This window comes from Eulemur rufifrons, chromosome 6, assembly GCF_041146395.1.
Source record: "Eulemur rufifrons isolate Redbay chromosome 6, OSU_ERuf_1, whole genome shotgun sequence".
NCBI classification, from domain to species: Eukaryota; Metazoa; Chordata; class Mammalia; order Primates; family Lemuridae; genus Eulemur; species Eulemur rufifrons.
The window spans coordinates 67,003,465-67,020,502 of record NC_090988.1 but is presented as its reverse complement, the minus strand read 5'-3'; the positions used below and the strand labels follow the sequence as shown (position 1 = coordinate 67,020,502).

General features: G+C 58.0%; 2 protein-coding genes across 8 annotated transcripts in view; both read left to right on the top strand.

Moving 5' to 3' along the window:
- The window catches only part of ABCC8 (ATP binding cassette subfamily C member 8), a 75,957-nt gene extending 67,458 nt beyond the window's left edge, over positions 1–8,499 (top strand). For 2 of the 5 annotated variants that reach the window (XM_069469659.1, XM_069469658.1), the window contains exons 30-39: positions 1,894–1,996; positions 2,545–2,658; positions 3,334–3,454; positions 3,607–3,737; positions 5,126–5,204; positions 5,395–5,503; positions 5,823–5,926; positions 6,697–6,830; positions 7,285–7,347; positions 7,862–8,499. In XM_069469659.1, coding sequence (XP_069325760.1) covers positions 1,894–1,996; positions 2,545–2,658; positions 3,334–3,454; positions 3,607–3,737; positions 5,126–5,204; positions 5,395–5,503; positions 5,823–5,926; positions 6,697–6,830; positions 7,285–7,347; positions 7,862–7,999 — 1,096 coding nt within the window. In that variant the 3' untranslated portion in view covers positions 8,000–8,499. The remainder of the gene's footprint in view (positions 1–1,893; positions 1,997–2,544; positions 2,659–3,333; positions 3,455–3,606; positions 3,738–5,125; positions 5,205–5,394; positions 5,504–5,822; positions 5,927–6,696; positions 6,831–7,284; positions 7,348–7,861) is intronic. The other 3 variants (XM_069469657.1, XM_069469656.1, XM_069469655.1) reach the window with 2 other exon arrangements.
- A 3,926-nt stretch (positions 8,500–12,425) lies between these two features.
- On the top strand, positions 12,426–14,485 carry KCNJ11 (potassium inwardly rectifying channel subfamily J member 11). Of its 3 annotated transcripts, none has more exons than XM_069469654.1 (2): positions 12,426–12,563; positions 13,558–14,485. In XM_069469654.1, the coding sequence occupies exon 2, from the start codon at positions 13,574–13,576 to the stop codon at positions 14,483–14,485; it is 912 nt and encodes a 303-aa protein (XP_069325755.1). In that variant the 5' UTR covers positions 12,426–12,563; positions 13,558–13,573. The 3 variants fall into 3 exon arrangements, with proteins under 3 accessions (XP_069325755.1, XP_069325754.1, XP_069325753.1); XM_069469653.1 differs by lacking the exon at positions 12,426–12,563 and adding an exon at positions 13,313–13,386; XM_069469652.1 differs by lacking the exon at positions 12,426–12,563 and having other exon boundaries at positions 13,313–14,485.
- Positions 14,486–17,038: the final 2,553 nt, after the last annotated feature.

Here is a 17,038-nt window from a genome sequence, read left to right as displayed (position 1 = left end):
TACAAATGCAGGAAGTCATGATGTTCGGACTCCAACCTGGGTTTGCGCGGCCCCACAGCTGAAGCTCTTCCCCAGTCCCCAGGCCGCTGTCACACACCCATGGAGAAGCCCCATCTGACACATGCCCACCCCTCAGACTCTCCTGTCACTCACACACGGCCCTGAGACCCACATACGACGAGTGCCTCACACTCCTATCACCACGCACACGCCTGTGCACATACACTCCTGTCAACACGCACTTACTCAGACCCTTCAGACGGACAGTTTCACGCTGGCCTCAGACACGTCACCCACCCTACACCTCCACCCCTTGGCTATGCAATCGCACACTCTCTCCCACCTCAGAGACTCACCTTGCTCTCCTCAGACACATGCCCTCTATCCAGAAATAATCAAAGCTGAATAAACACCTTCCCGGAGTGAACAGCAAGTGCCCAATAAAGCCCAACTTGGGTCCCTCTGAGTCCCCTGAGTTTGGACTTTATCAAATCAGCAGTGATGAGACAGCTTTTCTTTCATTTCTTCATTCATCATCAGACAAGTGTTCCTGTACTCCTCTGGGCTGGGCCCGTGCCATCAAGGTCTGAGGGAGGTGGCCAAGGAGAAGGGTGCCGGGAGCCCAGGCTGGTCAGAGAGAGGAGGCAGGTCCATGCTTCATAACACAGGGAGAACATGATGAGGACCTGAGGGTGGGAAAGAAACATCCAGAGTTCTTTGTACGAAGAGATCCCATCTACTTTAGACAGTCAGGGAAGGCTCACTTACTCATTCAACAAACATTCATTGATAGTGACAGATTCCAGGCTGCATTGGTGAACATGGCCCCATCCTCATGGAATTTAGGGAGGGAGAGGGACCATAAACAGCAAAAGAAATGAATGTCGGAGCAGACACCATGGAGCACACAGGCTGCAGAGACAGAGGATAAAAGGGGAAACCTACTTCAGGTGAGATAGTGGCAGGAAAAGCCTCTCTAAGGAGGTACCATTTAAGGGAAGTCCCAAAGGTTGAGAAGGAGCCAGTCTTGTAACGAGCAAGGGAGAAAGCATTCCAGGCAGAGGGAACAGCATGTGCAAAGGCCCTGGGGTGAGGAAGACTGTGGCATTGTCACAAAACTTTCAAAAGGCTGGGGTGGCTGCAGCATAGTGTGCAAGGGAGTTTGTGGCAGGGGGTGGTTGGAAGAGGAGGTGGTTCTTTATGCTAAAAGCAAGGGGAGGTCATTGGTATACTAAGCAGGGGAGAGATGGGACTCAATGTGTGGTTTAGAAAGATTCTGTGATGTCTCGGATTGGGCACGCTTGTAGCTCTGACTTGGGTGGTGCAAAGGCAATATGTGTAACAAAAGCCTTTGTGCACCCATAATATTCTAAAATAAAAAAATAAATAAAAATTAAATTAAATTTAAAAAAAAAGAAAGAAAGATTCTGCTGGCTGCTGTGCGGACAGTGGGCTGCAGGGAGACGGCAGGGACAACTATCAGGGAACTGATGCAGAAGCGCGGGTGAGCGGGAGGGGGAGGGCAGGAAGCAGGGAGCTCCGGATGGAAGGACGATTTGAGAAGTAGACGGAGGAGATTGCTGAGGGACTGGATGGGAATCCATATGATTCCTGGGTTTCAGGCCTGAGAAGCTGGGTAGAGGGAGGTGTCCTTTATTGTAATGGGAAAGACCTAGAGAGAGCGGGTTTTGGGGTGAAAACAAGAGTTTGAAGGAGGTGGGGCTCTGGACAGGAATAAGCAGAAAGGAGCAGGGAGGGCTAGCATGAGTAAGGTGGCAGAGGTGGCATGTCTGGGGGCTGGGAGCCCCAGGCGGCCCCTCTGTAGGTAGTGAGAGCCACAGGAGCTCCACGGACCGACTCTATTCCCCCAGAACCTCCTCATCCTCCCTCCAGGTACGAGGCCCGGTTCCAGCAGAAGCTGCTCGAATACACGGACTCCAACAACATTGCCTCCCTCTTCCTCACGGCTGCCAACAGATGGCTGGAAGTCCGAATGGCACGTGCCATCACCCCTAGCTTGGGACCCTGCAAGGGGGGTGCTGATAGGAGTGTGGGGCCAGAGCGAGGGCACACACGGACGGGGGCAGAGAGGCTGGGATACCAGATTGCGTGGACACTGAGCTCCTGCTTCCCCGGCCCTGGTGGTCCCCCACATCCAGCCTACACCCCTGTTCCCCACATCTGCCTGGGGGCTTGTGTGTCTGAAGTGTGCACCCGTAGCTAACACAGTTGTATCTGTAACTGTGGTAAGTGTGTGTCTGCAGTGGGTCATGTGACACACACGTGCTGTATGGGGGGGCAGCTGGTGTGGCACGCGTGTGCAGGTGTGTGCAGGTGGCTGGGGCATGGGGGAGCACATGGTGGGCACATGGTGGCTCCTGGAACCCCCACAGGCTTCATGTGTGTCTGGTGATGTGTGCGTGAGTTGCGGGGCTGGGGTGGAGGCTTGGCTGAGCTGCTCCCTTCACCAAAAGGGAGCGAGGTGGGCCGGGGGCGCCTGAGGCTCAACCCCAAGCGCCCAGGCTAGCTCCTCTCCCTCCGCAGGAGTACATCGGAGCGTGTGTGGTGCTCATCGCAGCCGTGACCTCCATCTCCAACTCCCTGCACAGGGAGCTCTCTGCCGGCCTGGTGGGCCTGGGCCTCACCTACGCCCTCATGGTGAGTGGCAGTGGGCTAGGCCCGGGGAAGGGTCGGACACCAGCACGTGGGGAATCCCGGGGCACCTTCCCCAGCTGAGACGTGGGATACCCCCAGGCCTTACCCCAAGCTCATTTGAGTTTTATGTCAGAAGGACCTTGTGGGCAGGAAGGCTGACAGGCCGGGCCCAGGGCCCAGGCTCCAGACAGGCAGTGGATGATGAGCCACATTCCTTGTGACACTCCCCAAGGCTCTTGGGAGGGCCACTCTGAGCAGGCCACTGATGGGCAGCAAAAGGCATCTGAGGGCCAGGCACGGTGTCTCACACCTGTAATCCCAGCATTTTGGGAGGCCAAGTTGGGAGGATAGCTTGAGCCCAGGAGTTCAAGTCCAGCCTGGGCAACATAGCAAGACCCCATCTCTAAAAAAAATTAGCCAGGCATGGTGGCACATGCCTGTAGTCCCAGCTACTCAGGAGGCTGAGGCAGGAGGATTGCTTGAGCCCAAGAGTTTGAGGTTACAGTGAGCTGTGATGACACCACTGCACTCTAGCCAGGTGACAGAGCAAGACCCTGTCTTTAAAAAAAAAAACAGGCATCTGGGGCCCACCCCCCTCTCCAGCTTTAGGAAGAGCCACGAGGCCAAGGACAGGACCAGGTGGTCACTGAGTGTCTGTGTCTGGCTTGCTCCCCGCAGGTCTCCAACTACCTCAACTGGCTGGTGCGGAACCTGGCGGACATGGAGCTGCAGCTGGGGGCCGTGAAGCGTATCCACGGGCTCCTGAAAACCGAGGCGGAGAGCTACGAGGGGCTCCTGGGTGAGGGGCGCAGGGAGAGGGCTCCAGGGGGAAGGGCCCAGAGGAGGAGTGTGTTTGGGTCGGGGACCACGAGGGAGCCTGGGGATGGGGTGGCATCCCTGGATGCTAGCTGTGGCCCACACCTGGTGGCTGAGCCCCAGCCCGGCCCCCAGCACCATCACTGATCCCGAAGAACTGGCCCGACCGAGGGAAGATCCAGATCCAGAACCTGAGCGTGCGCTACGACAGCTCCCTGAAACCGGTGCTCAAGCACGTCAACGCCCTCATCTCCCCGGGACAGAAGGTCAGGCCAGCCCGTGCCCTGCCCCCACTCTGCAGGATGGGGCTGAGCAGGGCCGGGAGGGCGGGGACCAGACAGCTGCACAGAGTCACCCTGGGGCCCACCAGGGCCCTTCCAGGCCTCACCCATTCAGACCCTCATCTCCAGCCCTGGGCCCATCAGGGTTCAGCCCACCTTTCCTCTCCCCGCTCCCCTTCTCCTCCTGCTGCCTCAGGCCCTGTCTCCTCACTCATCCCCCAAGGAGACGGACACCCCAGACTTCCCCAGCTTAGTGGACCTTTGTCAGAGCCCTCTCCCCACAGATGGCCAGGGCCCTTCCCCAGGACACTGCCCCAAGCTCCAGGGCAGGGGCCTGGGATGCAGGGTGAGGCCATCCTTGTTCTCGGGGAGAGAGCCCCTGCCTGGTGCTCTGGGCCACCTCTCCTCATGTCCCCCTCACTCCCCTTCTGTCTCTTGGTCTGTCTCTCTCACTCTGTCATTGTCCATCTCACTACCTCTGACCTTGGGATGTACCTCTGTCCCTGCCTCTGTCTCCTACCATCTGTCCCTGCCTCTCTTGTCTTTTGATGTCACTGTCTCTGTCTCCGTAGTGGTCCTTTATTGTAATTTCTATTGGTACCCAAGGGCAATGGGGTCAGAGATAGCTCCAGTTTAAGGCAGGGCACACAGACAGACCCCTGCACACCACACTTGGCTGCCCCCTTGTCCTCCTGCCACACTCGTGCACATAGAGACACACCAGTGTCCCCAACTCCCCTGCAGCCAAGTACCCAACACACCCAGAGCCACACCAAGGCCCCAGCAAATGGACATCTACGCCCTGCGCTTGCCTTCCAGTCCCCTTGTGAGCCCCCTGCGGACCCACCACAGGAAATAAGCCCAAACCTGTGTGGCCAAAGAGAAGCTGATTGGGCCGGGGGCGGTGGCTCACGCCTGTAATCCTAGCAGCACTCGGGGAGGCCGAGGCAGGAGGATTGCTTGAGGTCAGGAGTTTAAGACCAGCCTGAGCAAGACCGAGACCCTGTCTCTACGAAAAAAATAGAAAAAAAAAAAAAAAAAATTAGCCAGGCAACTAAAAATAGAAAAAATTATCTGGGTGTGGTGGTAGGCACTTGTAGTCCCAGCTACTCGGGAGGCTGAGGCAGGAGGATCGCTTGAGCCCGGGAGTTTGAGGTTGCTGTGAGCTAGGCTGACGCCATGGCACTCTACCCCGGGCAACAGAGCAAGACTCTGTCTCAAAAAAAAAAAAAAAAAGAGAGGGAGAAGCTGGTCAGGAAACCAGACCAGGAAGAGACACTGTGACCTCCCACACCCGTGCACGCCCCAGAGCTAGCGCTAGGGGCCACTCCCAGCAGCCGGAGCCCCAGCGGCGTGCCTGCTGCTCTTTCCAGATCGGGATCTGCGGCCGCACAGGCAGTGGGAAGTCCTCCTTCTCGCTCGCATTCTTCCGCATGGTGGACATGTTCGAAGGTGAGCTGTATGGGGGCACCCCACGTGTCCCCACAGCCCACAGTCCCCCTGTGTGATTACACGTCATGGGAGGCCCCCAGTCACTGCCCTGCCCTGTATCCTGACTGGGACCTATGACCCTGGCTGGGTCTGTCCCCAGCACCACCCTGACTCCTAGGGCCGCCCCACCTGTGACATCATCTCCATGCAGGGCGCATCATCATCGATGGCATTGACATCGCCAAACTGCCCCTGCACACCCTGCGCTCGCGCCTCTCCATCATCCTGCAGGACCCCGTCCTCTTCAGCGGCACCATCCGGTGAGCCCCACCACCCCGCCAGGGCTGCCCCAGCTCCAGGGGCGGTGGGGAGGAACCAGGACACATGGGAGTGCCCCCTCATCCCCTTCTCCTTCCCACCAGGCAGGCACTGGTAGGGGATCCCCACCTACGGGTCTGAGATGCTGTCCTCCACCCACTGCCACCACCTCAGTGCTCTCCCCGCAGCCAGGTCCCTGAGGCCCCCGAGGCAGTCGGTGGTCACTCACTGTCCCTTCGCCTGCCTCAGCCTCCCAGCGACCCCGGGGGGTGGAAGTAGCACCCCGCTCCCTCCCTACTGGGGCTTTCTGTGCACCCCCAGATTTAACCTGGACCCAGAGAAGAAGTGCTCGGACAGCACGCTGTGGGAGGCCCTGGAGATAGCCCAGCTGAAGCTGGTGGTGAAGGCGCTGCCGGGAGGCCTCGGTAACTGCTCCTGGCCGAGCAGGCGTTGGGCGCTTAACGGCAGGGAGGGAAGCCTCACACCCACACTTTAGGTTTGCTCTGCGTTTGGAGTCTGGGGTCTGGCAGGACCCCAGAGAGCACTTAGTCTACCTCTCACCATACAGTGGCCCAGAGGGGTGCAGTGACTTGCCCCAGGTCACACAACTGGTCAGTTCAGGGTCTGGTCCCTCCTGATGGGACAGTAGGAGTCACTGTGAGACAGAGATTGCAAATGCCGGGTACCACAGGGGTATCTGCAGCCCTGCCCTGCCCCTTCAGCCCACCTACCCACTTCTGCCCAGGGGGAGGAGAGGACAGACGGAAATCACAAACACAGCTCACTCATTGAGGCTACTGGGAAGACCCTGCCCCCAGGCCAGCGGGCGGCAGAGCCTTGGTGTGTTTGCTGCAGCTCCTGGAGCAGTGGGGGCTGGCCAAGCCTTGGCTTCCCTGAATCACACCCCAAGGCCCACACGCATGCAGCACACCCACGCCGAGTGCACGCACCCCTCCCGGAACTGGCCAGGGCCGCAGCGGCACACACCCCCAGGGGGCGCCCTTCTAACTGCAGTCCACGCAGATGGCCTCTGTTTCGTTGTGTCGGGTGCATGAGCCCTGCACACGCTGTGCTCCCGGACACACACCCACACATTTGCCCCCATACGCACATTTCCCAGCAGCCCCCCGAGCCATCCCATCTGTTCCACTCGCAGCACAGGATTAACTCAGCCCGTCTCCTGGGCCGTTTTCAGATGCCATCATCACGGAAGGCGGGGAGAATTTCAGCCAGGGCCAGAGGCAGCTGTTCTGCCTGGCCCGGGCCTTCGTGAGGAAGACCAGCATCTTCATCATGGACGAGGCCACAGCTTCCATCGACATGGCCACGGTCGGTCCTGGGCACATCCGTGGGATGGCAGTCTGGGAGAGGGTTGCAGTGGGGTCTTAGGGAGCAGTTTGCACAAAGTAGCCCTGAGGCTCACGTTGCCTCGGGGCTGTGTGTGGCAGAAAAGGTAAAGGGGGGGGGCGGACCCTGACTCCATTTGGTCCTAGGGAATGTTCACACACACACACACACACACACACCCCACACATGCACACACACAAGCCACACACACGCCCACATAGTCTTCACTCCGTCGCCCACCACACAGCACACACACAGCACACTCACAACACACAGAGACAGGGAGCTGAGCTTCCAGGAACCTGGTCAGTCCCATGGGACTAGGGCCAGCTAGAGGGTGGGGGTGGGGCTAGGACTGGGCCCCACATCCAGAGGAAACCAGGCGAGACTCACCCACTGGGCAGGTGAGTCAACAGCTGCTGCCCCAACCCGGCAGGAGAACATCCTCCAGAAGGTGGTGATGACGGCCTTCGCAGACCGCACCGTGGTCACCATCGCGGTAAGGGGCCCATTGCTGGGGTGCAGGGGACACCCAGAGAGAGGGCTCACCTGGTTCTAGTAATCAAGAAAGACCCGTGGTGCTGCAGGAGGGATGCCCTATGGGGCAAGAAGTCTGAAGGGCTTGCAGGGAGCCTGGGTTGCAGGAATTGGGGTGCGGGGGGATTAGCACCTGCACTTCCCTCAGACCTCCCCTCTCTTTCTCCAGGTTCCAAGGTCTGCCCCGTCCCAAGGCCCTGTGAGCTAGGCTGGGGTTACTTCTCCGTAGGAGGTGGGGAGGGGGTCTCTGAGTCTTGAAGCCTGGAGGTGGGGCAAAGGTGGGACTTGGAGAGGGAAGAAGGGTAGTATTAGTGGATGCAGGGCTTGAAGTCACAGCCACCCCAGGAAGGGCAGTCACCGCAGAGACAGGACACTGTGACCCCATGCCTCCCCCTCCTTCAAGCTGCGGGAGGGATGCCCTCAGCTGCTGGCCCCTTCCCCTCCCACCACCCTGACCTGCCCCTCCCGCCGCCCAGCATCGAGTGCACACCATCCTGAGTGCAGACCTGGTGATCGTCCTCAAGCGCGGCGCCATCCTCGAGTTCGACAAGCCAGACACGCTGCTCAGCCAGAAGGACAGCGTCTTCGCCTCCTTCGTCCGTGCAGACAAGTAACCCACCAGAGCCCAAGTGCCATCCCACAAGCCCACCCTGCCCCACCCCCTGCCTGGGTTTTCTAACTGTAAATCACTTGTAAATAAAGAGATTGATTATTTCCTATGGGAGGCCCTGAGTCTGGGGGCAGCGGCTGGCAGAGGACAGTGGGTGCTGTAGAGCCAGCCTGTCTTTGGCATCAGGCAGACCTGTGAGCGTGGGCAAGAGTATGTTTCCTCATCTTTGAACTGGGGGCTGTATTAGTCAGCTCAGGCGGCCACAACAGAATAGCACGACTGGGTGGCTTTAACAACAGAAGTTTATTGCTCACGGTTCTGGAGGCTGAAGTCCAAGATCAAGGTGCTGCAGATTTGGTTTCTCCTGAAGCCTCTCTCCTCGGCTTGCAGACAGCCACTTTCTCGCTGTGTCCTCACATGGCCCTTCCTTTGTGCACATGCATCCCTGGGACCTGTCTATCTCTCTTCTTATAAGGACACCAGTGATACTGGATTAGGGCCCCATCCCTATGACCTCACTGAACCTTATCTCCTCACAGACTTTATCTCCAAATACAGTTACATTGGGGGTTAGGGCTTCAACCTGTGAATCTGGGGGACACACTTCAGTCCACAGCAAGAGTTTCTCTGATGACCTCATCAGATAAGGTAATAGGTTTCTGTATAGCTTGGCCCCCTTTCTTCTCACTTGCACTCTTGGAGTACAATTGTGGGGCCTGGGTACCCTGCATTAGCACTATTTTCATTGCAAATGACAGGAACCCAACTCATAGTGGCTTAAACAAAAACTTGAATTTATTGCGGTATGTGACTGAAAAGCCCAGGAGGTGTACTGCTTCAGGCCTGGCCAGATCCAGGTGTTTCACAGCAGGGATGTGTCTCCATTTCTGGAATCCATTTTCTTCTCCCTCCTGGATGACAGATGGCCACTAGCAGCTCCAGCTTACATCCTACTCCAGGGCAACCCAAGAGGAAAAAAAGATGCTCTTTCCCAATAGTTCCAGCAAAAATCTTGGGAACAAAGCTCAAGGGACCAACTTGGGTCACATCTTCATCCCCACCAATCACTGTGGTCAGAAAACTAGAATACACTGACTGGGTAGGCCTGGATCACATGTCCCCGTCTCCATCCCCCAAACAGGGGCATTCAGAAGTGGGGCAAGGGTGGTCCTTCAGAGGGAAAGCACAGTGCATGTCCCACAGGTTAGTCAGATGTGGCTGGGAGATGCTGGGGCCCAGACAGCAGGGAGACCAAAACAACTGTCCTGATGCTGTCTGCATCACAAAACAAGAGTGCACACCCACCCTCAGCCAAGAAATGGCAGGTGCTCGTGAACATCTCTCCCTTTTTTTTTTTTTGTAGAGTCAGGGTGTCGCTATGTTGCCCAGGCTGGTCTCAAACACCTGGGCTCAAGTTATCTTTCTGGCTCAGCCTCCCAAAGTGCTGGGAGTGTAAGAGTGAGCCACTATGCCTGGCCTACATCTCATTTTGTTATCATTTGTATAGCACCTGCAACACTGGCTGTACCAGGCCCTGTGGGGTAGACCTAGGAGTTGGGCCTGCCTCCCTCTTGGCTGCAAGGGGGTGAGAGATACATAACATAAGGAAAACCCACCAGTCATTAGAAGAAGGACCCAGCAGAGACCCCTCTAATGGGGTCCTAGATGTTCCAGGAGCCAAGTAAGAGCACTGTGAGGTCAGGCAGGCTGTCTGGGAAAGGCAGGATTTGCATTGGGCATGTGAGTGGTAGGGGTTGGATAGGCAGAGCGTTACAGAAAAGGGCTGGGTGGGGGTGAGGGCAGCAGGAGCCAGGGAGTGATGGCTGGTCAGGGAGGTGAGAGGGAAATGAGGGCAGCAGGGAGGGCAGCAAGTCAAAGAACCTTGAATGCCAAGACAGGAGTGTGAGATAAGCCTATGGACAAAAGGGGAGTGGAAAAGGGTTTGGAGCAAGCAGGGACCTGCCACGTGCAGTGTTTGGAGAGATGAGTGTGAGCAAGTGCAGGATGGAGCAGAGCAGAAGACTGAGTCCTTTGGGTGTGGGACTCACCCCCCTAGAAGGGTGGAGCAGGGGACCGCTGAGGCCTCAGGGCCACACCTGGAATCAGCGCCTGGCCTTTCCAGCTCTGACATGCCCTGGGGAGCCCATCAGCTCCCTCCACTGGTGATCTCCCAGGAGCAGAGACAGGGAACAGAAAGAGGACTCCATATGGCTAACACTACCCCAAAGCCACCCCACTGAAAGGAAGTAGCAGGGGGCAGGGCAGGGCTCACAGTGAAGTGTCACAGGGATGCCCAAGGCCATCTGTAACATCACTGATGGGCCACCAGCCTTGGTGGGCCGTCTCTTGTCGTTGTTGTTATGAGAACTGACTTTTGCATATGTGAAATCAAAGCCTGCCTCTGTTCCACTCTGTTCTGTCCTTTGGGCCACAGAAACTACTAGTCCATCCTCCTTCAGCGTTGGGTATTTCTGCAATAAACTCTCCAAGGCTCCTTTTCTGATGTCTGAATAGATGTAGTTGCCTCAGAGGTTTCCCATGTAACCCTATCTCCTTCTGCCCCCCACTGTACTCATCCTGTTTTACCCTTCCCACCCTCGGCACTGCACCTCTATTTTTTTTTTTTTTTGAGACAGAGTCTCACTCTGTTGCCCGGGCTAGAGTGCCGTGGTGTCAGCCTAGCACAGCAACCTCAAACTCCTGGGCTCAAGTGATCCTCCTGCCTCAGCCTCCCAGGTAGCTGGGACTACAGGCATGTGCCACCATGCCTGGCTAATTTTTTTCTATATATATTTTTAGTTGTCCAGCTAATTTCTTTCTATTTTAGTAGAGATGGGGTCTCACTCTTGCTCAGGCTGGTCTCGAACTCCTGAGCTCAAGGGATCCTCCTGCCTCGGCCTCCCAGAGTGCTAGGATTATAGGCATGAGCCACCATGCCCAGCCTGCACCTCTATTAATACAGCCCAAGATCATACTCACCCTTTGTAGTGGTATACACTCAGCCTGCAGGTGGGTATGGGAGAGAAAAGAAAATCCAATATGAAAGTCATGCCCCACCCCTCTATGGCCCACAGCCCCACACTCCCTACCTTTCTAGCCTCTGCCTCAAAGCCCCACTCCAAAAAATGGTCACACACAGGTCAGGGGTTCCTCCATAAGGATCTGAGCCTCAGAGAAGGGGTGGAGTCATTGCTGTTCCAAAAAAGACCTAGCAGTCTTTTCTTCCCACCTGAGAACTGGGGGGACAAGCCACAGGGCAACGTTAGGCTGATGCCTGCACCACGTCTGGGCCAAGAGCCTGCGTGCCCCAGTACCCAAGCCAGCCCTGATACACCTGCTCAGACCTAGATACCTCCCATCACCTAAGGTGGAAGAAATCAGGCTATGGGAGTAAGGAAGTGTAAAGCAGGTGCCAGCAGCTCAAACCCTCTTTAAAGTAGTGATGAGCCAGGCACGGTGGCTCATGCCTATAATCCCAGCACTTTGGGAGGCTGAAGCAGGAGGATCACATGAGCCCAGGAGTTCAAGACCAGCCTCGGCAATTTAGCAAGATCCCATCTCTTAGAAATTTTTTTAAATAAATTAGCCAGGCATGGTGGTGCGACTGTAGTCCCAGCTACTGAGGAAGCAGAGGCGGGAGGACAGTTGGAGCCCAGGAATTCGAGGCTGCAGTGAGCCTTGATGGTGCCACTACACTCCAGCCTGTGCGACAGAATCAGACTTTGTCTCTTAAATAAAAAGATAAATAGATAAAGTAGGGATGCTCATGATTGAGAAGATGGAACCGCCCAGGGTCCTGGGCTGCAGCATCCGGCATCCCCTTTAGTAGGTGTTAAACTGTGCCCCTACACCTACTGAGACACTTTTTTTTTTTTAAGTGGGAGGGAGTCCGAGCTTTTATCAGATTCTCAAAGGATTCAGGACTGAGAAAAGATGAAGAGCATCCTCCAAAGGGAAGAAGCTGTCAGTTGATAAGTCCTGGAGCCACCTAATTTACCCCAGCCCCGGGACTGGTGGCGCTGCCCCTCGGTGCCTCCTTTCCCCGAAAACCGGCAAAACCCAGCGCTGCGCTAGAGGCGGATATTGACCCAAATACGGATGGGAATATTGGAGGAGGGGAGCCAGGGCGACAGTGGCTGCGGTCCCCAGACAAGGGGGCGCGGGTCACAGCTCCCTCCTCCCACCCCAATTTCATAGGGCGTGGGCAGAAGGAACCTCTTTTGATCCATCAGATTTGACAAACCCCCAAGGCCAGACTTGCAAGTCCAGAGAAGGAAGGCCGTGTAGGGGGTTGGGGTGGGGGAGCAGGGCGAGGCGAGGGGCGGGGCTTGCGCCTGTCCCCGCCCCCTCTCCCGCTCAGGAATAGGTCGGGCTCCCCCTGGCGGCCCCCGGCCCCCGCTCCTCTCCTTGGGCGCCCCCCGCCCGCGGTCCTCTACCCTCACCCAACACAGGTCGGTCTCCACGGACCCGCGGACGGACCGACGAAACCTGAGCACAGCCCGCCGCGAGCACCCGGGCGGCGGGAGGGGGCGGGGAGGCGACGGCTGCGGCTTGAGGAGCAGGAGCAGGTGCAGCGGTGACAAGCGGGCGGGGCGGGGACGGAGCGCCGGGCGGGGGCGCGGGCGGGCGGGCGGCTGCCGGGAGCCGGGAGGCCGCGACCCGGAGCGAGCCCGGCCGGGTCGCGCGGGGGCCGAGGGGGTCCGGAGTTGAGCCGGGTGGGGTGGTGACTCCGGAGAGCGCAGGAGCCCAAGGAGACGGAGAGGACGAGCGCCGGAGAGGGATCCGAAGAGCGGCGGGGGCGCTACGGGACGGGTGGGGTAGGAAATAGGGGCATACCTGCAGAAGAGACTGGGGGTGGTGAGGACATGAAGCTGGAGCTTGGAGGGGAGCCGGGGACCGAAATGGGTGAGGCGGGAGACGCGGTGGGGGTTGTGTGAGGTCTGGCTAGTTGGAAAGATCCGGAGGTGTTAAGTTCGGAGGTGTTTGGGCTGGGTGGGGAGAGGGAGTCTTAGCGAGGCCCCCGGGGTTCTCAGCTGGTGGAGGAGAGCTGGGAGGGGACCAGGTGAGAGTAGGCGGGGTTGGGGGCTCGGTAGGCAATGGGCAGGTGGGGTGAAGTGTGAAGCTGACAGAAAGAAGTGAAGCAGGGTCCAGGTATAGGAGAGAAAGGCTCGGCATCTCAGAAGGGAGGCCAGCACAGGCCGAGGGTGGCCCCAGGGTGACAGTGTGCCCAAGGAGGGGACGCCACAGTGAGGCCCTAGGCCAGGTCAGGGGGTGTCCCCCCCATGGGGGAAGCCCCTCTCTGGGGGTCACTGGAGCCATGCTGTCCCGCAAGGGCATCATCCCTGAGGAGTATGTGCTGACACGTCTGGCAGAGGACCCCACCGAGCCCAGGTACCGTGCCCGAGAGCGGAGGGCCCGCTTTGTGTCCAAGAAAGGCAACTGCAACGTGGCCCACAAGAACATTCGGGAGCAGGGCCGCTTCCTGCAGGACGTGTTCACCACGCTGGTGGACCTCAAGTGGCCGCACACGCTGCTTATCTTCACCATGTCCTTCCTGTGCAGCTGGCTACTCTTCGCCATGGCCTGGTGGCTCATCGCCTTCGCCCACGGTGACCTGGCCCCCATGGAGGGCGCCGGGGAGCCCTGTGTCACCAGCATCCACTCCTTTTCATCTGCCTTCCTTTTCTCCATCGAGGTCCAGGTGACCATTGGTTTTGGTGGACGCATGGTGACCGAGGAGTGCCCCCTGGCCATCCTGGTGCTCATTGTGCAGAACATCGTGGGGCTCATGATCAACGCCATCATGCTGGGCTGCATCTTCATGAAGACCGCCCAGGCCCACCGGAGGGCCGAGACCCTCATCTTCAGCAAGCACGCCGTTATCGCCCTGCGCCACGGCCGCCTCTGCTTCATGCTGCGGGTGGGCGACCTCCGCAAGAGCATGATCATCAGCGCCACCATCCACATGCAGGTGGTGCGCAAGACCACCAGCCCTGAGGGCGAGGTGGTGCCCCTCCACCAGGTGGACATCCCCATGGAGAACGGCGTGGGAGGCAACAGCATCTTCCTGGTGGCGCCCCTCATCATCTACCACGTCATCGATGCCAACAGCCCACTCTACGACCTGGCGCCCGGCGACCTGCACCACCATCAGGACCTCGAGATCATCGTCATCCTGGAAGGTGTGGTGGAAACCACGGGCATCACCACCCAGGCCCGCACCTCATACCTGGCCGATGAGATCCTGTGGGGCCAGCGCTTTGTCCCCATTGTGGCTGAGGAGGATGGACGCTATTCCGTGGACTATTCCAAGTTTGGCAACACCATTAAAGTGCCCACGCCACTCTGCACGGCCCGCCAGCTTGATGAGGACCGCAGCCTGCTGGACGCCCTGACCCTTGCCTCAGCCCGAGGGCCCCTGCGCAAGCGCAGCGTGGCCGTAGCCAAGGTCAAGCCCAAGTTTAGCATCTCTCCGGATTCCCTGTCTTGAGCTGCGGTCCCTTGGGCCTGCCACATGCGTGTGTGCACACGGGCAGTGTGGTATGGTATGTAGTGTGGACGGCACCTCAGCCAGGCCTGGGCCTGTTGTGAGGCTGGCCCTCCTCAGCTCAGCTTCCCCCTGCTGCTCACCCGGGGTGTTACAAGGCACTTGTCACTACGCTATTTCTGGCCTCAGCAGGAGCCTGTACTGGGTTATTTTTGTCCCTGCTCCTCCCAGCCCCAGCTCAGGACTGGCTTGTCCCTCTCCCCTCACCCAAGGCTGGGGAGGCTATGGGAGGTGCTGGGCTCTAAAGCGGGGTCCCCAGCCAGTCCTGGCTCCCCATGATCAACTGGCCACAAGCTGTGCAGGTGGCTGGGAAAGTACAGTCCCCTGGTTGGAGGCCTGATGCCCTGTTTCTGTGACCATAAGAAATGCCTGTGGTCATGTCCCAGCCCCACTTGGTCCCTGAAAAAGCTCTGGGCTAAGGACTGGGCCTGGCCAGCCAGGGAGGGCAGTGGATGAGAGAGCACGTTCCGGCTGGAGGGCAGGAGCTGCGAAGCCTACACAGATGGGCACGGGCCGAGGCTGACAGGGCCTTGTCCATGGGGCAGGCTCAGGCCAGGGAGGGGAGACAGCAGGGGAGAGTGACATGAAGAGGTTCAGCTTTGCAGAACCCTGCCCAGGCACAGGGAGAAGATGCCCTTGGCCTTTGTCCCCAACACCAGCCTCCTGCAGTGAGGGCGGCCCCATCGACTGGGGCTGCTGTGCCTGCCCCCTCCCGTTCTGTCCCCAGAGGCTGGGGAGAGGGGCCCCATGCCCACCACAATGATGGTCCTAGCTCCCCACTGGTGGCTGCTAATTACTTTGTCCAGAGGATGGTCTTGAGGATGAGTGTTTTGGGGCTGCTGGAAAAGGAGGTGTTGGAAAGTTCAGGATGGTGAGGGTGAGCGAGGTCCTTGAGACAAAGAAGCCCTTGGTCCTGGCGGGCTTGACTCCAGCCTGGACTCTTGGAGCAGGGCTGCATGTACTTGCCCAGAATTCTGCCTTCTCTGTCGTCAATAAAGCCTCCCCCTTCACGACCTAAACTTTGGGCTGTTCTTGCTGGGGAGGCAGTGAGCGTGCTCGGGGCAAGGGAGGGCAGCGGCTGGCATCTGCCACCCCACATTCAAGAGGTGCTATGGACCCTAGCAGGGAGGCCAGGGAAGGGACCTGCTGCTGGCTCCTCTTCCCCCAGCTCAGGGGGACATTCCCCTCGTGCCTCAGGTGACCCAGCATCTCAACCTTTGGGCACCTACCAGCCTTTGTAGCCCGGGTGCCTGCACTCCCAGGGATCTGCTGGAAGGCTGGGGTGCTGGGGAGGGGGCGGGGATGCTGTAGGCATTAGTGTAGTGATTGGAGCATGAGCTCTCAAGCCAACTGCCTGGGTTCGAATCCTGGCTCTAGCTATATGACTTTGGTCAAGTAACTTAACCCTCTGTGTCTCATCTATAAAATGAAGATACTAGTAGTACCTACCTCATAGAATTGTTTTGGGAGTAAGTGAAAACATATGTACAATGCTTAAGTGCCTGGTCTACAAGTGCTCAATAAATGTTAACTATTGTGATTGCTGCTCAATCAGCCACATGATGAGAAAACTGACCAAACCTCTAGAGAGAAGATGCTTCTTTATTTCCCTTCAGGGATGTGTTTCTCTGCCTGGTCCTACCTTCTACACAGCGCCCCCTCCCGGCTCAGACCATGACTACACGGGCTGTGACAGCACCTGATACCGGGTCTCCTTGTCTCCAGGTCACCCCCCTATCCCACTCCCCAGGCTCACCTGCCACGCAGCCTCCGGGCTGGCCTTAGAAGGGCTGGTCCTTCCCTGCCACGTGGAACACCTTCCGTAGTTCCCCACCCCCTCCCGGTGGACGCTAGACGTTGTAGCTCACCATTTCAGGCTGAGGCCGCCTTTCCAGCCTTACAGCCCACTGTTCTCTTGCCAGGACTCTGCACTCACCCGCCTGCTTCCCCAGCTACCTCCTATCCTGTCCCCTCCTTGCATGTAACATGGAGCTTCCTACCTCTGAGACTTTGCCTTGCCTGGACTGCCCAGGCCTCATCTCTGTCTGTTGAAATCTATAAAACTCTAGGCCAACTGATGCCTCCTTGAAGCCCTCCCTGATTTCTCTGGAACAAGATGGTCCCTTCCCTCGCCTGCACTATGGGCATTCTCCTTTTGTCTGTGTTTATGGGTCTGTCTCTCCATCCCCACATCCATGGCTTCTTGAGGTCAGGTTCTGTATCTGACTCAGCATTGTGCCTGACACTGAGTAGGTACTGAATGAATGAACAAATGAATGAATGAAGGATGGATGGGCGCATGCTAGAGTGTGAGGCCCGCAGACAAGGCTTTAGCTGGATCAGTGAGGGTCTGTCCCAGGCTGTTCCAGAGGCACTGCCTAGGGGGCCAGGAAGTGACTACTGCTGGTCTGAAAGCTGCCCTCTCCTTGAACCTACCCAGTCCCCCAGTGTTGGTTCCCTTCCTTGCAGAGCTGACTCATTTCTGGTTGAGGGCGA